General features: G+C 39.1%; 1 protein-coding gene across 1 annotated transcript in view; it reads left to right on the forward strand.

Moving 5' to 3' along the window:
* Positions 1 to 21806, forward strand: part of SEMA3D (semaphorin 3D) — a 197546-nt gene extending 175740 nt beyond the window's left edge. Inside the window, exons 16-18 of the mRNA XM_075599553.1 lie at positions 3358 to 3422; positions 4459 to 4598; positions 17843 to 21806. Coding sequence (XP_075455668.1) covers positions 3358 to 3422; positions 4459 to 4598; positions 17843 to 18235 — 598 coding nt within the window. The 3' untranslated portion in view covers positions 18236 to 21806. The remainder of the gene's footprint in view (positions 1 to 3357; positions 3423 to 4458; positions 4599 to 17842) is intronic.
* The last annotated feature ends 1906 nt before the right edge of the window (positions 21807 to 23712 follow it).

Consider the following 23712-nt stretch of genomic DNA (forward strand, 5'->3'; position numbering starts at 1 on the left):
CTCTACATTCTGGTTGTGCCAAGACCTTTGAATGCCCCATTATTCCTCTCCTCATTAAGGCCCAGTCAGGCACCCACAAAAATATCCACAAGCTATGACAAATTAAAATAAAAACAAACCCTGAAGCAACATAATTCATTTGTTATTTCTTGTTTATTAATTTTGCTTTGTTGATGTTTTTTTTATAAAGAAGGTATTATACATTGCACATACAAAGAAATACCCCACATATATGTAGCCCTGTTTCCTTCTGAATACAGTATACCACCAATGCTGTCTAACCTGTTGGCTCGCAGGGCCTAAGCCTGGGGCAATGTATATATATGGATAATCTCTTGCCATGTGCAGCGCCTCCACCTGCGATGGCTCCCAGCAGAGCGGGAGTTGTTCCTCACAGGACAATAATACAGTACTACTCACACAGCATATAAAAGAAACAGTAGCTTCACTAGCGGTAACCATAACCATGCATATATCATTCCTATCAATGTTACTCTTCAATGAGACACAATAACTAACGCGTCTCGCAGGACGCGACCCTTCACTGTGTTCCCACACCGTGTCCAACACCCCACACCATAAACCCCCAAGGTGAATGTATGTGTGTGACTACACAGCCACTAATATGAACAATGTTATAGTTGGTGCACTTTATTGGATGTTACCTGCCCGCAAACGGCCTTCACAAAGGATCCGACGACGTGGGGCTGTCTGTGATGTCCTCCGGGCCGATCCCACCCGGTGACTGATGGTAATCCTGGAGAGGTCTGGTCCCAAACCTCAGGGATGCAGCTGTGACAGTCTCTGTGTTCCTAGCTCCACACACACTAACATGACAGGTTCCTATTCTAGGGCCTGTCCCTTTATTAACTAGACTTGATTGGGACTCAGGGCCTATCTGGGCCTGGGGGTATGCGGGCCTAGTGTAGAGGCTACTTGCCTCTCTACACACTGATCTCCTTCCTCTTCCCCTTCCTGGTCTTCTCTGCCCAACGTGCTCCCCTGCGCAACCTCCTAACCTCTCCCTGCTCAGTCTCTTCGCCCTTTTGGCTCCCGGATGCCATCTGTTCCTGCTGAGGCTCTTGGGACTTCTAGTCCCCTGCTCTAAACCTCCTCTGGTTGGTCAGTGCTTTGCGCGCTCGCGCAACCACTCGCTGCGCATGCGCGACCTTTCTGGTATCGCCGTCGCCTATGGAACTACTGCGCATGCGCGAATACAGAAATGGCGACGCCCTGGACGCCCGGTGCACCGGAGCGCTCCCTACAACCTTCCCTAACTCTCTCACCACAACGGAGGTGAGGGTCAGTCTGGGGAACCTGGCTACATATATGATAAACAAACATTCTGAAAAACCTGTAGCCCCCCAAGCAACACACCATACGGGACATACATTATCGGTTCTAATGCAAATCATGGAGGGTGGGAGGGAACAAATATCTGCACTTCTGCGAAGGGAGCAGCTCCCAATACACCATGTAATGTACGGTTTGGGCTGGTACTCCCCTATAGAAATGACTGTGGCCAATACCTGGCTGGCAGATGGATCATGGGGAGGGCGGGGCATCAACATTCACGGCTGATTCTCACCTACGGCTCATGCTAACTGTGCTTGGCTAACAGTGATTATGTAATGGCTGCCGTTTAAAACTCCCACGTCATGCGGGCCAATAAGAAGCTGTGACGTTATCTGGTGAGGCCTCCTATTGGCAGATGTTGTAGAGATACTGGTTTCCCGTATGGAGGACTATAGCTCAGGAAGCAGTTTAAAAATATATATATATATTTATTTATATATATATATATATATATATATATATATATATTAATTTAATATTTGAGTGCTATATAATGAAATACATAAAAATAATAAGTATTATACAATCCAGGTAAATGTGCTATGAAACATCCTTACGTTTTTAGCCGTTAGCTTACTGACCTTTACGGCAAATATTTGTATAATGATAAATGTATAACCTGAACATCTGTGTTAATGCAAGATGGTGTTTTGTGTACACAGACACAATTCAGAACCATGGGCCCAGATCCACAAACGCGGATACGCGTTAACCTCAGGGAACAGAGTTCTGTTTCTGTCTTCGTTAATGTCACGTGATGAGCCCTGATTTGATGGAGCTTTGTGGATTGAGCTCATGGAGTAGGATACGAAAATTGGAACTTAACTGCACCACCTAAAAATTCAACACTCATAAATCAACTTAATATACGACCTTTGGCTAAACCTGCACTACTTAAAAATTAAACACTCATTAATCAAAAAGCAACAACTAAATATAGGACCTTTGGCCAAACCTATTCGAAATTAGTATTATGATTAAAATGTATTCATAGTATGGCAACGTTTTTGCAGCACAGCACATTGAGGGTGTGAAGAAAAAATGACAATACAACATATATTGATACCATATGCATACGAATAGCACTGTGAACATTCTGAACACATGATACATAAAGCTTGGCCCCCTGCAGACGCACTTACCAGAACTCCCTCCTACTGTCTCTGTACGTTCTCCCTACCTACCAATTAGATTGTAAGCTCCTCGGCGCAGGGACTCCTCTTCCTTAATGTTATGTTTATGTCTAAAGCACTTATTCCCATGATCTGTTATTTATATTATCTGTTATTTATTCGATTACCACATGTAGTACTACTGTGAAGCGCTATTTACTTTAATGGCGCTATATAAATAAAGACATACAATACAATACAATACATATGTAGGTAAGGAGAGCCCTGCTCCAATGTGCTTACAATCTAAAAAGAGGAGAATGGAAACATAAGGCCGATAGTGGGAGAAAGAGGTTGGTGTGTTTCTGAAGGTTGCTCATCACGAAGCTAGCAGCAGAGATTCTGTATTCTTGGAGACAGTTAATAGGTGTTTTGGTGAAGATTGAGGATGTTGTAGGTAAAGATTGAGGATGTTGGGAGGATGTCATACAGGCGTTCTTGAACTGTTCTTATTTGTGCAAGAAAGCTACTATTAACCTGAGTAGAGACTTTTCAAATACAGAATAGAAGTTGGTGTGCTTGTACTGAAACTAAATTAACTTATTTAATAAGCTGTCTAGAAAATGTAGAAACAAGAACACAATTTATCTCTGCAGGTGTAGATAAATACTAGATCTTCGTATCCTTGGGTTCCAATAAGTTATCTCAATTGGTTTGTTTTTGTTAGAGGTGATGAAAGAATGCCATTATTGTGTCCTAATTTATCCTAATGATGAATGTAGGCCCTCTACTATTCCAGAAACTGTAATTGAATCTTTCACGGCAGAAGGATAAATAGGACCTTGGCCACTTTAATGATTCTTACTAGTGAATATTTTGTTTTCCATAGACGTGCAAGAAGACAAGATGTGAAAAATGGAGATCCTCTCACACAATGCTGGGACGTTGAGGAAAGTAAGAATTTATTTCACAATCTCTTATGCTTATTTAACAACTTATTTGACCAATGTACTATTTATTTGTATGAGATTTAATTTGCAATAGCCACAAATGCAGAGATCCAGCACTGTGATTTTTATATAAGAACACATTGTCTGGGGTTACTAATGAGCACTAAATTGGCATACTGTAAATTGCAAAAGCAGAAAGTTTGTACAAAATTCATAGAGTTTGCACATTATTCATTAGTTAAAGTCAAATACACACAAATACTTTCCACAAAACAAGTCATTACGTAACTGTTAGTTTATGCTATTAATAATTAGCATGCATAGTGGAAATATAAAATGTACTGTTCTCATGCAGTAACTATAAACTAATGTTCTAGCATACTGTGGTCCTTATTCTGTATGCTCCAGTACCTCTGATCACAGGGCAATAGGGCTTTCTGTGCGATACTGCCCATTTGGTGGTATTGGATAATACAGAATTAGGTCCATAGGTCCATAGGTCTGCAATACATACCAAGTCAGAACCATCGCAGGACATCTACAACCTATCTAACTCTCAGTAGCATTGTTCAAGAGTAGATCTGTGAAAACCTAGCGGATTTCAACCCTTGTGGTTTGGCGAACTAGTTTGCAACATGTTCACTCAACACTGAAACTTAGGTTATCATATTGAATCCTCCCTATGTGTTTCTCTAAAAGAAAAAAATTGTACGCAGGGAACCAATGCAGATACATACATCTGAGTCCTCCCGAAGATATCCCAGTGAAATTATTTTCTACTTGGTACACAGACTTGTAAACAACTTTTACAAGTATATAACATAATACACATTTTAAGTGCTGCAATTTGAGAAAGATATTAGCACATTGAACAAACTGTAACAACAAAGTTAGATTTTGAAGGCTTCAATAATTAGCAATGGACCTGTGCACCTGAAAATTAACATTTACATGTACTGCCCTATTTGTTGCTTTTTATTAATATGGTTACGTTTTGCTTTAAAACATTGAGGGTAATATTCAGCAATATTAATTTTCAGGCATTACTCATGAAACTGCAGAAGAAAAAGTGATATTTGGTATTGAGTTCAATTCTACATTTCTGGAATGCATCCCTAAGTCCCAACAAGCATCCATCAGTTGGTTTATTCAGCGCACAGGGGAAGAACATCAGGAAGAGGTAAGTCATCCTGCTAATAGTTATACAATAGAAATATTATCATATGCAGAAATCACAGCAGAATGTTTTTTTTATTTCCTTTCTGAACATTGCCAGTGGCCTTTTTGATAACACTTATCTTTTTAAAAGGAAAACACTCCCAATCCTGTGTGTGATTCCCATTTTATATTTTTTGTGACATCAGGGAAAAACTATTCTGATGGATCATCCTTTTGCCAAGTGCTTAAGGTCAGCCTTAGCTTGCAGAATAAAACACTTGGTAATGTTTTAAAGAGCTTAGGGACATTGCATCCCAATAAGGTCTTGTGAAAGCTTATTTTTATGTGCGCTGAGGTGTAATCACTGGTCAATGAAAAAGACAGCATCACCTCATCTGCTTAACTCTTTGAGGGAATATGAAAACGTGATTTTTTTTTTATTAGATTGAATTATTCCTGGTAGTTACATTGGTTAGTGATATGGAATCTCACAAAATTATTCTTTAAGCATGCATTATAGGCCCAGATTTACTAAGCAGTGCTATGCCACAAGACACCTTCCTAAACCAGAAGACACTTTCAGCTATAGGTAGCACTAGTACAGTAGCTTCTACGGATACTATAAAATAAGGAGGCATCATATTACTTCTGACATTATGAGGTGTACATGGGATCAAAGCATGTAGGTTTAATTCTTGTCAATTTTGTTAATTATCATGGATATGCTGAAGGTTCTTTAAAGCTGCCCATACCATTTGCCGTCACATCACACAGAGGCTTTCACTGGTTGGTTCTGTACGTGCATAATATTATATACACACTGCCTCTTCATTTCCGTGGCTGCCGTCTAATCTAGTGGTTGTGTAATGTAGCTTGGTGAATAACCATGATCTATTTAAGATCAGTATTAACGAACATTAATGTATCTGATAAGGAACTGAAGGCGCAGCTGCCAAAGTGAATAAAGCGCCCGATCCTGATAGTATTCACATAAAACTTGTCACTCGCATTATATTTCCTCAATTACTTTTTCTCTATCAGTTCAGTATCAAGTACAGTACTGTAAGCGAAGTGCTGTGGCTTAAACAAAAAAGCAATTCTATTACCACTAGGAAGTTACAGACCTGTAAGCTTAACATTGATTGTAGAGAAGCTACTATTGTGATTTAGATCAAGACAATGTCGTAGATGTGACTGTAAAGGCGCTTGATAAAGGGTAGTGTACAGTGAAGGGTTGCTGTAGAAAAAAAAGAATTCGTTGGCAATAGGAAATATTTGCACAGTGATAGAGGACGAATTATATGCATCAGGGCGGTCAGTCACGGGACATATTCAGTTTATAGTATGTAAGGGAGGGAGTCCATATATGAACACTGTACTGCTGACACATTTTAATTAAATAAATAAAATGGGTATAGATCAGGGGTGGCCAACTCCAGTCCTTAAGGGCTACCAACCTGTCAGGATTTCCAGATATCAGTCTTTAACTGAGCCACTGATTGAGCCACCTGTGCTGAAGCATGGATATCCGGAAATCCTGACCTGTTGTTAGCCCTTAAGGACTACCCTTGGTGTAGATGTAGGTGATGTTATTACAACCGCTGGTGTGCTAGCAGTGGTGAAATAGCATGTTAGCTCTGCCCCCTTCTCGCACGTGGCTGATCCAAAGAAATGCCTGCTTCTCTCACTAGTGAGTTGTCCAGCTGTAAAGTATCTGTTACATCTGTAATATAACAAACTATACATACTTTTTATAATTATATTTATCATTTGTATATTTTTAATTGATCATAATAAACAAAAGTGAATCCCACATATAACATTTGGGGCCATATTTACTAAACAATGCTATTCCACAAGACAACTTGGAAAACCAGAAAGACACCTTATTGCCCCTTTCACTTCAGTGGGCTGTACGGGCTTTTCTCTGGCATGGGCAAGTGTCTTGTGGAATTCTACCACTTAATAGGGACCCATTTGTTTACCATTTAATTATTACTGTATTTTGCACTACAGAAGTCCCCAACTCCAGTCCACAGACCCCTCCACCAGGTATGGTTTGAAGGATATACCTGCTTGAACACGGGTGGTTTAGTCAAAATGACTGAGCCACTGATTGAGCCACCTGTGCTGAAGCCGGGATATCCTTTAAACCTGACCTGATGGGGTTCTTGTGGACTGGAAGTTTGGAACCACTTGTCTACAGAATTCCTTTCTGGTAATAAACAGCAAATGAAAGCACAGGTGGAAATTGAGCAACAGATACCAGCCAAGTGGGAAGATCGAAGATAGAGATTAGTCTTAATGATTCTGACTAAAGTTACTATTTAAGTAGGAAACTTTCAGAAATGAGGTGACTGCCTTCACTCGATCCAATTTGGAACAGGTGAAATGTGTATTCTCTATGTTATAAAACGGTATTATTCTCTGTAAGTAGAGATGGATGAATCCGCCAAAATCCCTTTCCTGGATTTTCTCATATCCCCCCCCCCCCCCCCTCAATCCGTTTCGCGGTGTAAAATCTGCAAACGTATTTGGTCAGTTTTAATCCACTCAGATTCATCAAAAACCACCATTGGATACAACCCATGGACGGATGTTTAAGAATCTGCCAACGGATTGCTAAATCCGCAGATGGGATTTATACAAATAAATCTACCAGTTGCGGAATCCATGGGGTTTATTGGTAATAATAATAAAATATCCGCAAAACGCGAATCAGCCTTTTTGAGAATGGTCCGTTGAAATCTTGCCGATCCAAATCCGCCAAAAAAATGTTTCCATCTCTATCTGTAAGGCTGAATTTCACAGCCATACAATGCTACAGTAGAAGAGAATTGTAAAACATACTGGACACCTAACAAGCTCCTATTGAACCCCCAAAATAACCACAACATATATATAAGCATATAAGCAGTAGAAGAGAAAATGTTTTAGTCACTTAATCAGTTAATTACTTTTAACTTTTATCGCTGTTACTCAAAACATTTCTAAATTCAACACACATTATGTTTCCACGATTTCCCAATAATTCAGTCCATCTGTTCAATGTCTGAATTTTTATACAGACCATAAAGTAAAATAAACATTTATGGTTTTGTTATGCTAAAAAAAAAAAAAAAAAAAGAGTTTAAAAAACTTGAACTTCAAGCGTAACATTCTATCAACATTTGCTGGTAAAATCTTCCCAGAAATCAATTTTACCTTACGTTGGCACGGTATTCTGCATAATACGCAGTACAACTTCCTGTGGGGAAGATAAGGTCAAAACCCAGTAGAGATTGGAAACCTTTTGCTATGCTTTCCTTTTCCTTTTTTTTCTCACATTGATGATCAAAGTTTAGAAGGTCACTTCCACTTCTAAAAGTTGGTGGGAGTGGCAGGATCTGTGGTGGTACTGGATGTGTAATCATTAGGTCATTTGTCAGCCGGTGTGTAAGCATTTTCCTATGAAAGTGCAATGATATTCAACTATTTAATGGTTTAGTGCGTAAATTAACAAAACCATCGGTATTTCTTTCAACATTCAGATAAAATGAGACTGTATGCATGTAATTACTGTAACACTGCCTTTTGTGAGCTAAACTAACTAAACTGCATTAACTAACTTACTATACTAAAGGTAATTCAGAAAATGTCTTATCCATGTTGCCAAGTCAGTGTACTGGAGCAGCGGTGTGCAAACTGGGGGACGCGCAGCGGTGTGCAAACTGGGGGAGGTGCAAGATTGTTCAGGGGGGGGCCTCACGCTCTTGCCCCAAGGCATTTAAATTAATTCCCGGGGGATCGCGTGAGGCCTCGGCATATTCACTTACCTTCTCTTCGGTAACGCGTCGCCATGGCAATGCGGCCTCATGTGACGTCACGTTTGACATGGCAACGTGACATCACGTGACCCCGCGGCATAATTTGACGCCGCAGAGCCGGAGCAAAGGTTAGGGAGGGGGGGCGGAGGGGAAAGAGCAGGGTGGGAAGCAGGTAGGTGGGCACAGCAGGGAAATATTGCACACCCATGTACTAAAGAATAACATTGATACTACATTCCTCCCCCCTTTTTTTTCTTTCTCTTTTTTTTTTAAAGATCTTGCACTGTTGGGAACATGTTTTGCTGTTTTAAAGTTTAGATATTTTAATATATGAAAACTGCAATGTTTTAACACAACTATGTTTTCTATATTTCATTTGAGAATAATTTTATAACAAAGGAACCCCCTTTTTTTGTTTTTCTGTTTAACTAGTTTTTCATGATTGTGTGTGTTTTTTAAATAATATTTTACTCTGGTTCCCAGAGAAAGCTATTTACTTATTTTAAATTTTGCCACTGATTTCCCATTCCTGAAGGGGGAAAGATTGCCACTGAATGAGCCATTGGCAGTGAGCAGTGAGGGGAACAATGCTATGGTACAGGACATACAGTACTCCTCACTGCATGGCTCATGTGGTTTGTGTCCATTTTAACACCAGATCTTCCCCATTGAATATCTTATGAATGGAGTAATCCTCAGTGATAATGAAGTGGTGTTTATATATTTTGTTAATTGGACGGACCTACTTCTTTGACCCTTTGGATGCACTATGACGTTCCCATCATATCATGGGGTCTGTCATTCCAGGGCCCCTATGATGTAGTGGCTATGTCATGTGCTTCCTGCTCATTTTCTAGCGAAGATCACATTCTCCTCTTCTGTTCCCCTCATCAGTGATGTCACGATCACATGATCGCTCAGAGGTGACCGAGGAACTGTGGCAATGTGGGATGGTGCCACGGCCTCTCTTGCTCTCAAAGGGTTACATTGGAGTTTCACAGGGATTAGAAATGAATGACAAAACAATGAAGTATTTTAGTGTAATAAATGACATCACAAATCATAAATAACTATTTCCAGACTCAGCGTTTCTTGGTCATTTTTACTTTAGATTTTATTTTGCGGCACTCTTACTGTAACCGTTCATAGTTTTACTTAAAAGGTGCAGTCCTTTTAGATGACATAGCAAATTATCAGCAACAACTTCCGGACTCATTCTGTCATTTTATTTTAGATATTATTTTGCAGCACTCTTAACATTTTATCATTTGACTTTAAAGGTGAAGTCCCTTTTAGCACTAAAGTGAGCCAAAGAGCAAAACCTTGGTACCTACAGTACACAGCCAACATGACACCGAGGGCGAGCTGTACAGTATCAAAGTATGATATACCGTACAAAGAATGTGTAATCAAAAAATAGTTATGCCAAAAAAGTTATATTATCTATCTTACCTGTGACATCTACAGTATGTAAGACAATGTCCCCTAGTCATTCCTCCTGATCTGCAATTCCCTATTGAACAATCAGTCATTCTGTCCTGGAATAATGATGAAAGGTTTGCTTTGAACATATGACTTCATCAAGATATCTGCAGTGTTTTAGTTGTGAAGATCCACACATGGGAATTAGATAGTTATCTGAACACACTGTTTACCCAACAAAAGGTTATGACCTCATTTGGCATGGTCAATTACATCCCTATTGCCCATTTCCATGTTTTCATTGAATTATATCTTTAACATCCTTAATGAACATAATTCTATGCTTTTTAAGTAATTTACTATATATAAAGATGTGAGAAATGTTTCATCTGAAGAAGGAATGGGCAATATATCACAGCATTGGGGATGTGAAAAATAGCCTATTCGTCTTTATTATCATAACCACAAGACAACATTTTCACATTACTATTTGCATGTATGACATACAGGACCCCTATAAGCTCATATTGAACCCCCAAAATAACCACAACATATATATATATATATATGCATATAAGTGTCAAAGATCTTTTGCCAGCCCACGTATGTCATTTTGAATATATAAATGTTACAGTTTATACCATATAGAAAACGCTTCAGTAGTCCAGCTTCTGTATATTATATGCTTTTTAATAGTTTGGATATTCTGAGTTATAATGCAGTGCTATTCATTTCACTAGGTGAAATAAACATGATACATCTATGTTAAGCAGCTTATTGTCCTGTGCGTCATTTTTAATTGTGCAGTAGACAAAATAACTGCACTTGTGGAAAAAAAAAATTTATGTTTACTCTTATTGACGGAGCTTTGAAATTTGACTTGATGCATCTAAAGTACAATTTACAAGCACATTTGCATGTTCTGTGATTATGTAAACTCTTTTGCATGTCCAAGCAGTGGAGTGGGGAGGCGTTTCTAACATAATAGTCTCTCCACATGTATATTTCTCCCCTCAAACCTCCCTCCAAATCAATTAGGGAGAGATGCATGTGCTGAAAAATGAACACACCTGAGGTACCATGGGAGATATTCTAATGTCTATACAAAGTATATTTAAATGAGTGACATCCTAAAATATACCCTTAAGACCAATCAGTTTAAGACCCTTGTGATGAAGGGGGTACCAGTGTCAGACCCAACAAAATTGGAACCCACAACACTGCCATTCAGGGCAGCAGCTCTAGCAATGAACTACAACCTCCGCCCCCCCACTCACAGATGCTGGAGATACTATTAGGTTAGGACTATCACTCCCTCCCCGCTCCCCCCTCCCTCGAAGTAGGTGAGGCAAAATCATGTTTGATACAGTACATTATGATATGCACGTCATGAAACCATGACACACCTCAAATAACAGACTGATGTACAGTATGGAGAATAAAAACATTAGATTTTGCTGCCGGTCAAAATTAATGCATTGTTAACTGTACATTAGGAATATGTATTAGGAGTTGTAACCCTAGTGTGGCAGTTATATGTACACTATTTAAGGGTCCAATTGGTTCTCTTATGATTTGCAACCATTACTCACGTTTATATTAGACGATACCATAGATTTCAATGTGCAATATATATATGTATGTGCAATAGATGCTTCATATATATGATTTTTTTCTACCAACTCTTAATCTGTTTACCCTCTTTTTTAACTGTTTTTATCCATGTACAGCTGAACCTCATTATAACGCGGTCCTTGGGGGCCACGGAATGAGACCGCGTTATAACCGGGATCGCGTTAACATTTCAGCACGGGATTTACCGGCATCTAGATCTCTCTCCTCTTTGCTGTAAGCTCTCTCCTCACTTCATAGGGCTGTGTCCATGTGCTCTCCTCTCTGCAGCTGTCAGCTCCCGTGCGCGGCATTGTGGAGAAGAGTCACATGACACAAAACACATTTTTTAAATGAAGGTTTTCAAATCTCGGGATCCACGCTCAGACCGCGTTATAAGTGGATTCGCGTTGTAGTGGATCACGCTATAACGGTGTTGAGCTGTATTTAGTTTGGATAAATAATTTGATAATGATGAAGAGTGCAATAATGGGGTACTTTCTATTTTTGTACTACTTATAAACATGACCCCTTGCATCACCCCATAAATACACTTAACACATTTAATACTGGGGTATTGTACAATAATTACATTTGCCTTGAGCAATGTGACAGCAATTGTTAGTGGAAGTTATTGATAACTGTGCATTACCTTGCTTTTCATCATGTTCACTACAGAGAATTTCTGTGTATTTATAATGAAAATTGCATTTTAGAGATGGGCGAACCAGTCCAAATCCATTTCCCAGGTTTTCTCTTCAAAATTCATTCCGCAAGGTAAAATCCGCAGATGGATTGTTCCAACCTCAATCTGTGCTGATTAGTTAAAATGCCCCTATGTGGCTCGGTTATGTGGCTTTAAAATAACACCCCCCCCCCCCTGTATGTTGCTTAGTTTCACTGCTACACCTAGTTTAAACCATCATCCCCCACCACATTCCCAACCTCCCTGGGACTGAGAGGGAGAGTGGGAGTTAGCAACCTCTCTATCACATTATAGAAATTTTTTAATAAAATATCAGGACCCGGAGATTAGTCTTTTTTTTTTTTTTAAATCAAAACTGTGCATACATACATTATCATGTCTATCATGTTGATGCAAACACTGACTTTATTTTTTTACATACAACTTGGACGTTATGTAATTGGGTGGCTGCCAGATGATAATTGTCAATTCTGACAGATGTTAGGGACGGGTGTAGTACTGCCTGCCGGGTACAGGTGAAACTAAAGGAGCTGGCTTATTTTTGACACCACTACTACTAGATATTCAACATTCAAATAGTACTAATATTTGATACCAAAATTGCTCATTTTGGCAATTAGATAATGATGTGGAGGATGGTATGGTGGTTTGTGAATCATCGTGTGATAAAGGGTTATATCATGTAAGTAACGGCAGGCTTGCCAAGGAGATAAATGACCCCACATTGTGTGGCGCCAGGATGCTACTAGCCACGGTAATTCCAGCTCCAATAGGTTATATTCTGATCAGGTAGTAATTTGATGTTCCGACTCATCATGGCTCTCCCAGGGATTACCCAAAAGTTCCATAGTCAGTCAGCATTTTAAGAAATGCAAATATTCATGTACACTTAAAAAAAACAATTAATAAAAATTCGTATTATTTTGATGATAATTTTAATGATCTAAAAAAAAAGTGTCCTGGAGGCCCTCCCTCTCACCTCTTACTGAGATACAGAAACTGTGGTTAAAATTTGGACATACTGTACATAAAGAATACATCAAGCCACACACTGCTATTTCCAATTTAGGCTGCATCAAATCCATCTCATGCGCTTATAATAGATGCAACAGCGCGACCTAAATCTCTTTAGTCAGTAGAATTTAATAAACCAATCAGATAGCTTCTGATGCAGGGAGAAGGTGTGTGTGTGTATGTGTGTATGTGTGTGTGGGTGTGTGTGTGTGTGTGTGTGTGTGTGTGTGTGTGTGTGTGTGTGTGTGTGTCAAGTGAAACACTATATTGACAACTTTAAAATAGTAAATTCTCCCGTAATTTAAAGTAAAATTAAAGTAAATTCAGCATACAAACAGAAATTACAACTCTTCTCCGTTTCAGCCATCCCCCTTGCTCTTGTCTCCACCCCTCTGCCTTTCCCCTTGCCTGACATCACTCCCCTTGTAGCAAGAGACGGTCTCCCAAACTCAAATTACAACTTTTGCAAGGGCGACGGAGATGGGTGATGCCATCCGTAGCCGTAACTGGCACTATAAGCGCAGCCTTAGATGGTATGGAATTGGTTACTGGTCTTCCTGCATTTCCACCACTTGCCAGGTGTCAATTTTCCAATTGCAAATTCTGATAGAGATGTTAGCTGATTGTCCTTTCCAAAAAAGGCTAGTTACAATTAAAAAACTGATCTCGAACACGAAGCTTAATAATTATTGTTATGATTATTTTTCACAGTAATATCAATAATACTGCTGCTATATATAGCTAGATAAACTACTACAATCACAGAAAAATGTACAGCATGAGGTCCAGAGAGCCCACTTCACTGAAAGTCCATTCAATCACAGCAGGTTAATGCAAAAACTATAATTAAGTAAACGTTTTAAAAATATTAAAGGAGCAACACACAGCCTAACCCTGCAATAAATAGCTTCAGTTTAAGGCTGTACCTCTATTTATACTCCTCCTTGACTCCTTATCATCCGCGGATCGTGGATTATGTTTTGTTGTTCGAATTATGAATCCATGGCGCGTATTGTGAATGATAGAAAAGAAATTGGGAAAAGGTGGGTTGCCCTTTTTGTGATTGATCCGCGAAAATCTGTGGATCAAAGGATGCGAGAAATAAATGAGGCGGATCCAAATCGGCCATCTCTAGTCAACTTTAAAAAAGCACAGTATTTGATTTTGATACATAGCCCATGCTACAATTTAGCGTAAAATATAGACCCATGTTTTCAACAGGGGTTCCTGGGAACTCTTTGGTTCCCCAGACACCTCTAAAGGGTTTGCTGCAATTTTCAGGTCATTTAAAAATGATTCCAAATACAGGAGAATTTATAATGCATCTGATTTCAGACACGCTATTAGAGAGGGTTGGGGTTCCTTACAATGCATCTGATCTCAGAGGCGCTATTAGAGAGGGTCGAGGTTCCTTACAATGCATCTGATCTCAGACGCGCTATTAGAGAGGGTTTGGGTTCTTTACAATGCATTGGATTTCAGACGCGCTATTAGAGAGGGTTGGGGTTCCTTACAATGTATCTGATCTGAGACGCGCTATTAAGGAGGGTTGGGGTCCCTTACAATGTATCTGATCTCAGACACGCTATTAGAAAGGGTTGGGGTTCCTTACAATGCATCTTATCTGAGACGCGCTTTGAGAGGGTTGGGGTCCCTTACAATGCATCTGATCTCGGACGCGCTATTAGAGAGGGTTGGGGTTCTGCAGAATTTCACACTATAATTATAGGGTTCCTTAACCAAAAAAAGGTTGAAACCCACTGACAAAGACACTGTCCTAATATTTGTATGTTATTTATTTTTTTATAATCTCATTGGTTTTAAAAGCTGTCTTTTTAAGTAACATAAAAAAAATATTAGTATAACTATTCCACTGAATGCTTAGATGATAACTTCTAAGTAGTAATCTGTTTTCAAAGCTGCAAATCCTGAAATGAAAACACATAAAAAGACAGGAAGAAGACTGGACAGATGAGTAAAATATTATCTACAGGACACAGAAAAAATAATAATATTGTGATGGACAACTGGCATTGACTCAGTGTCATCATTGCATCCGGTCAAGGGATATCAACATGTAAGTCATTACAAACACAAGATATTTCACACAGTTCATAATTCCCCCCCCACCAAAAAAAATACAGGACAGTACAATTGACAGTATAACAGATGTATAATAAAGTGATCAGCAAGCACCGAGATCCCTAAAGCTATGTCATGTACTGTCTTGCATGTTTCCTATTCCTAGAATAGCACGCAGATTAAAAGGCCTACATCCAGCAAGTCAATAAATCTGTGATTACACTGTTTATTGCTTCAGAGCAGGAACAAACAATATTATTTAAAAGTTATTGCTCCATTTACCAAACATGAATAGCTGTCACCTGTCATACGATAAGGGTGAACACTGGTCATTGCAATTGATACTGTCTTACTTGCAATTTCTCCCATATCATTTGACACCCAGTGAAAGGGGCAGAGGTTCATGGACAGCGAGGGACAGCAGAGTGTTGCAGAGGCCTCTAACAGAGAAGAAAGACATATGCAATTATGTCCAAAAGCCTAGTTAGTGAAAAGGGCTATGTGTTTATCCCCACATTGAAAGTATTAGGAATACTAATTAGGAACACAGGAAAGTATATCCCCACACTGTAATAGGAACATCCAGTAATAATTATATGACAAATAGATTTGTTATGTTTCTGGCAATTTCAAAACATTTGTGTAACACCAACAAATAAAAACTTTGCAGAAAGTAACACAAGCATCATATAGTAGGCAAACTGGGGGGGGGGTGCGAGATTCTCCCTGGGGTGCGCGGGGTTTACAGAGGCTCTGTGCGGTTCCCGAAGGCATTTAAATTAAATTCCAGGGGAGCGGCGAAGGCCTCTGTAAATGTAATTTACGTTGGGTCAGGCGCCTTCTGGAGACACGTTGCGGGGTCACGTGACACCACGTTGCCATGGCATCAGAACGCCGCAGCCATGGTAAGTGGGGGGGGCATACGGAGGGGGGGGGAGAGCTGGCAGGGGGAAATGATTGCGCACCCCTGATATAGTACATACCAGAAGAGAATTAATGTTCTTAAGTGGCCAGTCAAAGTCCTGTCTTGTATCCAATTGAACATTTATGGAGAGATTTGAAGATTGCAGTCTATCTTTGATCTACAGAAAAGTGGTATATGTGGTGCTCAATAATTGAAACAGGTTCCACATGTAGGTAATATTGACATCATAAATCCACAATTGGTAGTCCAGGTGCAATGGAGTGCCCCCCAAATGAGTATAACAAATTTGAAGGGGAAAGTGACTAGTGGAGACGGCTTAGACATCCACGGTGATGTACACAATATAAATACCCAATCAGTAATGATAATAAAGAGGAACAATGTCCATGAAAGACAGGATTTAAATAAGGCACTGCGGCACTTTACCTGTACTGTCCAAGGGGCACTCTCATCATCCTCAGCGTGCAATCCATCTGTTGTAGATACAGGAAGGGAATAGGCGTAGATAGAGCACAGCTCCAGACATCCTGTAGTAAATCTCCAGGAAAGAAGACCAGGCCACTCCAACATAATCAAAAAATGAAGTTACTTATTGCTAGCTAAACATACAGGGAAAAGGGGACTGAATGAACGCACCTACGCGTTTCGTACAAAGAGTACTTTATCAAGCTAGCAATAAATAACTTCTTTTTTTGATTATTTTGGAGTGGCCTGGTCTTCTTTCCTGGAGATTTACTACAGGATGTCTGGAGCTGTGCTCTATCTACGCCTATTCCCTTCCTGTATCTTTGATCCACAACAAACTTATCAGAACTGGATCAGTCTTTCCGTGAAAAATTGGAAAAAAAAGTCACCATCCTACTGTGCAAAGCTAGTAGAGACCGATTCAAAAAGTCTCATAGGAGTTGCTGCAAAATGTACTTCTACCAAGTACTGACTTAAGGGGATGAATACATATGCAACCAGCATTTTTCCTTCTTTTTTCCCCCTTTGCTGACTTTTAACCTCCTCCTCGTATCACAGTGTTCAGTTTAACCACTTCAGCTTTTTAGCTTTGAATAAATATAGTTAGTTTGAATTTTTTTTTAGACATTACTTGTAATTCAACAACTTGTGAATTTATTGGTACAGGGTAAATACTTCTAAAAGCCACGGTGTGTGTGCGTGTGTGCGCGTGTGCATATATATATATATATGATAGAGAGAGAGAGGGGGAGGGAGGGGGAAGGTGGTGGGGAATCAGGTAATTATTGCAGGGTGAAGACAGAATGCCTGTACTGAATCTCTACATGATCAATGCGACAAATACAGGCATTATACTTTGTTGTTTATACAGTCTTACAAAGCATCAAATGAAACTAGAATCTTTTATATCCTTAAACCCAACCTAAAAGATGCATAACAAATCTTTTAAAGACTTAACTAAGCAAAAAGGAAAAATGTAACACATAAAAGTGTGTAGTCTTTGGTAGTGACATATTTAATACATGCCAAATAAACAGACAGTACTACTGTATTTTATTTAATGAAATACAAATGTACAGTCTCCTAGATGTGCTGCAGATCTGTCTAAAGAACATCTGAAAGATAAATAACCAAGGTAGTAACATAGGCTGACATGTGCTGAACTTCTAAAACATAATGGCTGTTTTTTATCAATCATTTGAATTAATGTTCACTTGTTTTTTTATTGGTTACAGATAACATCTGATGAAAGGATTATTAAAACTGAGTATGGGCTTCTGATCCGCAGTTTACAGAAGAAAGATTCCGGAATGTATTACTGCAAGGCCCAAGAACACACATTCATTCACACCATCATGAAGCTGAACGTAAAAATAATAGAGAACGAGCAGATGGAGAACACGCAGAAGACGGAGGATGATGAGGGAAGAGGCAGAGATTTAATAACAGAGTCGAGGCTGAGGTACAAAGATTATTTACAGCTCCTCAGCAGTCCCAATTTCAGCTTGGATGAATACTGCGAGCAGATGTGGCACAAAGATAAGAAGAGGCAACGTAATAAAGGTGGCGCCAAATGGAAACACGTCCAAGAGATTAAAAAAAACAGAAACAGAAGACATCATGAGTAGAGTGAGCTACGTCCCAGCATTGTACTCGCATAGACTGAGCGCGTTATCTTTTTCAAGGACATCTGCATACATTGTTCTGTTGTGTACGTTTCTCGTTTCATACGAGAAGATGCAATGTTCTGCAACCATACAAGACAATGTAGTACCAAGAATAACATAGTAAACAGTGAAGATAATTCACCATTTTTTTTTTGTATTACAGCTTTTGAAAAAGTAGAGTGGAAAATAAGGGGTTTAAATATAATTTTGTGTCGTTTTTCATATGTTCTGTATGTAGCTCCATTACCTGGGTTAAGTTAATAACTGGTCATTCAGGCTTTTATTTATTAAACAATGTATTTAGGTGTTGCATTATTTTCCTTTTTGTAAGTTATAAATGAGTATTGGGATGTTTAAAAGTAACTCTGTTTATTTTTTTTCTTTCTTTGTTATGGTAAGTGGTATTTTTTTTTAACTGTAGAATTTAGTCCTTTTTGTTATCATAAGCAGTGTTCGACAAACCTATACATTTGCACGCCCCGGGCAAGTGGATTTAACATCGTGGCGAGCTCCTATTGGCCCAAGCAGCACACGTGTGGTACTAGGTGCCGAGTAGATTTTTTTGTTCGGCGAGTAGATATTTTGGTGATTTGTCGACCACTGATCATAAGGCAATATTGATGCAATAATTGTGCAAAAAAAGCATTAGAAAGTTAGTAAAGGAATTAATTCCACGGGGTGAAACTAGTCATGAGCTTGACATGTCTATAGTGGGTTGGAAATCAGCATATATAACTAGCAGCAAAGTGTTCATGAATCAGAGCTTCCGCTGAATCTAACTCAACTGGGAATATTGCACAACCCATTAGAAATAATGACATTGTTTTCGATGATACATTTTGTGCACGAGTATGAGCCCAGATTTACAGTAGGACAATTTTCTATATTGTTGTATGTCACATACCTACTGTATTTCATGATGAATTTGCTTCAGAAATGTATAGTAACCCCTTACAGTGTACTTAATGGTATAAGTGTTTCTTTAAACAGGCTGTTGTCATGCCAAAAGGGATTCTAGAACTTACTTGTATCGGGATATTTCTTAGATTCTCTAATCAAATAATTTGAATGACCTAGGAACATTCACCAACTATGTGCATAGTACACGAAAGCAGCAATTCACACTATCACCAACAAATGTTGATATGCATCATAAAGTAATTTTACTTATTGCTTTTCACTTTTTATGTTCTCTAAGGTTGGCTTTGGAAAATGTCTGCATGAAAGAATATTGGATCCTCCCCCTTCCCCCCCCAATAATTAGTCACTGACCCATGCCAAGAATCAGTAACCGCTATTAATCTGGAGTTGAACATGGTTGTGGGCAGTGGTTCTGTTAGTAACTTAGTGTCAGGTTGAAATTTGGCATTTTGTGAATGGAGAGTTAAATATAATTTTCTCAAAAAATCAACAAGGTCTTAAGGATGCTGAGAGGGCTGGAGGCTTTATAGCCCATTCTAGTCAATAAGCTGGAAGGTATCTTCCAGCGTCATGTGTCCTATGGCAGGAGATGGCCTAGAAAATATAAACCCTAATCTGTGCTTTTTCAAAGGTTATTCTTAGCACTGATGTTCATTTTACAACTACAATCACATTTTTATGTAGACATTCCAATGTTGTGAATAAAATAATATCTTGTACACATTTGTAAGGTAACATTTTCCTAAAATGTGGTGTTAAAAGGAATAATGTTTTTTTTGGTGTCCTTTCAAAGAGGAAACCATGTCGCAGTTGCTAACAATCATTAAAAATTGTGGATATCTAAAAAAAAAATATACAGCTTGCTAACAATTTCACATGAATGGATGGTTGTTAATAATTCATTTGGTATACAGTACAGGTTCAGTATGGTCTAACTATTCTTTTATTTACACTGTAGTAGCACTTACTATAATATTGCACATCAGATCTCAACTTGAAATCACTAACTAAGGGGAACGCACTAACTTATGTTGTTTTCACATGAGTTTGAACATCATAAACATTACTGAATGCCCATCACTCCAAGTGGAAAATCTTTTAAATGGAATATTTTCACAAAATTACAAATGCTACTATTGGGTTTTTGCTTTTTACCACATCTCTCGAAGTTAAGAGTTAAATGAAAATATCTTTATAACTACTTAAAAATGAATTTGATCACCATACAATATTAGAACTCAACAGGGTGCAATCCATGTTACTCTATTAAAAGTGATACATCCACCTTTTAATAGGTCTCTATCCTTCCAATTTTGAGGATTATTCTTTAAACTGTGATAGTGCCAATCAGGGTACTATAATTGGACACTCCCATTGACTTTGCAGTATTGCAGTTGATTGAATAATCCCCTTTGCCTTCTCTTTCATGCAGTGCACTCCAAAGACACATGCTTACTTTTGTTGGGTAGTGTAAGAGCTGCTCAGCATTTGCTGTTGAATGTATTTTCCTAGTCTGGATGATTGGAAGCATTGCAGATTTTCATTTTTATCCATGGAAACACATCATTTCCCAATATTCCGTTACATAACTCGGGAGCTCTTCTGTCATTTCATCTGAATAATTCACGAACAGAGTGCTTCATTTTCCTTGGCTCTGTGTTGCTGTATTTAACTGTTTGTTTTTGAACAGGGATAGTTGTCTTTACTACACAAAGCTAATCTTGACCCTACAAGAAAAATAAAAAGATCTCTATTTGAAGGCTCCTCTGAAAAGTTTATCCATAATATATTAACTAATGTTCTTCTGTTCTAAGGCCTTTCAATTCACACGTAGTGTTTTTTTTGTGTGCAAGAATGTTTATTGGTAACATAAAGGCAGACCGTAGTCAGAAAGCAGCAATATTTGATTTGTGATGTAATAGTGTAATAGGGTTACCAGGTGTCCATTATTGAACTGGAGTATCCTCTATTTGGACACTGTCCAGTAAAATATTAGAGGTAATACTGGACATGTATGTGTCTGGAATTACTTCTCTGGACCGGCCGCAGCATTTCTCTGAGCAGAGAGAGCAGGGCTGTTGCAAGGGGGCTGGGCAGCTTCCTCCATCTTGATTGGCCGCATTACGCATTGGCAGCATATCAGAAAGAGGTGTCAGGAGCCTGGGGGTGGGGCCAAGGAGAGGAGGAAACCATAAACCATAAACCATTTGGTGGGGCCAAAGGAGAGGAGAGGTGAAAGGGGTGTGTGTGCGTGTGTGTATCTCGAGCGCATCACACCTGGCGACCCTAACTGTACAGTACGTGCCACCAGAGCACAGGATGAATTATGTTTCGGCATTGTAGAAAAGAGCATGTTTGTGATATTGCAGGGTATATTAACGTAAGGATTTTTAATAAATCTCAAAGTGTGATTTTTGTTACTATCTTTGTCATGAATGACATCCTAAATCAAAGATGGTGAACTTGTGTGAAGTAGATATGAATATCTCAATCATCTTGTTGTAAATATCATTGCATCTTAACTCCTACAATATACATGTATATATTAGACAATATGAAGCTATACTTTAACATGTACAGCTTGCTTTATGAATAAAAACAAATACCAGAAGTTTATTTGATTTTAATAGTGGTAAGAAACACATGTCTAATTAAGCCAGAATGTTTAGTGGTGAAAGGAATTAAAGATCACCCACAGCACAGATGTAGACAGACTTACAATCCCTGGAGCCACAGCAAAATGGCGTGACTTAGAAGAAGGTAAAAGCAGCAGTAACCTGTGGGGGGATCCGTACCTCTATATCAGACTTCTCACTGTGTTAATCCCTACTGCCAGGGGTTGCAGGAGTTTCATTCCCATGACTTTCCTTGGCAGCAGGGATAGTAACTCTGGCTAGATCTGTATGTAAAAGCTCAGCTGATGGTATTCCTAAACTTGTGGTCAACCACTAGATTAATGACATCTGCAACTGAGCAACAGAAATCTAAGCCATTCTATAAGTCTCTGTATGGTCTCGGATTCCCATGCAAAATTAGCAGCAAACATAATATTGTTGCCACAGTTGAATTTCTACGTACATTTTTTAAACTGTTTTGTCTAACTTAGTGATTAGAGCCACAAGTGACTTATATACATCCCCAGACACACCTTTATACAATACATGGAGAGATATGTGTACACAAAGAGACACCTGCGATACCTGAGAAATATGCTAATTTAAGTCACTTAAATAGATTTTGCATATCCATATTAGCATATTTCCTAGTTATCAGCTGTGTTCCTTTCTGTGCAGATGTATCTCTCCACATATTGTATAAGTGTATAATACCTAATGTTAATTCCACTCCCCCCAGGAGATGTTGTTGCTACTACAGATGTTTATGGTGTGTGCGTACCTGTGAGGGTCCAGGAGAGCTGAGTGGTCCGAGTTGTAGTGGAGACCAGGACAGGCTTTTGATGATCCTGGTGTTCTTTTATTGGTGACAGCGCCTCAAGCTCCAGTGGTTCTAGGATATCTTCCCCACCTTGCCCAATAGACTGAGAAATCAGGCAGGGGTATATAAAAGCAAAGGGGTTTATTGTGTTGCAGTCACTGCAGATGGTCTTACACACAACGGATGCATAAGTCTCAGCAGATTCCAGGCCTCTGAATGGTGCTAGCTCATCTAATGGAGGCATCAGATCTTTCTTAACCAGCCAGCCCATGAGGGACTCAGCTGAGAGGAGAATGGCCACACACCTCCATTCCCTAGGAAGGTTGAATCAGAACTACAAATTTGCATTTCCTCCCTGAGGCTCAGAATGGGAGGTCACAGGATCTGCACCATGATAGGCTACACACAGATTCCTATGTCAACACCACTTCAGTCACTAAGGGAGTCAGAATGAAGGGGGTCAAAAGCCCACAGGATTGCCAGTCACAGCCTGTAGCTACAAAGGACTTACATGACAGGAGGCAGAGAGGCAATCTGGTCGAGCTATGTTACACATGCGTTAACCTTAATGGATTTCAGTAGATATGCAATGTTAGAGGGGAATTTAACCATACGTTTGACCAAAGAATAACACTGGGTTAATGTTAGGTTATGCCCCTTAGTTGACGGGCATTACAATAAACCTAGCATTCATTTATGATAACGTTAGGTTAAATAGCCTAAAGGAGCTTAGTGCATGTGGGCCAAGTGTCTGGGAGGTTAGAATTGCGCTCTCCCCAGAGCCCAGTATAAAGGTTACCATGGTAACCTCAAACACTAGAGATTACATCAGGATTTTTAACACAATAAAGTGTGTAAAAGAGGAGAGCAAGACATGCTCAGGGGGCAAGATATTGTAATGACATTATATGAGTTCAACTCTTAAAGACTTCTGGGGGGAGGAGGGATTGTTGCTTTATTGGAAAGAAACATATATACAGTATGACTCATACTTAAAGGTAGTTAAATAAATATTTTCTGTATGTGGGGTTTCTTTATACTGCAGAGTACAGTATGTTATTCTATCTTTTGTAGGATCATCT

This window comes from Ascaphus truei, chromosome 5 (assembly GCF_040206685.1).
Source record: "Ascaphus truei isolate aAscTru1 chromosome 5, aAscTru1.hap1, whole genome shotgun sequence".
Classification (NCBI taxonomy): domain Eukaryota; kingdom Metazoa; phylum Chordata; class Amphibia; order Anura; family Ascaphidae; genus Ascaphus; species Ascaphus truei.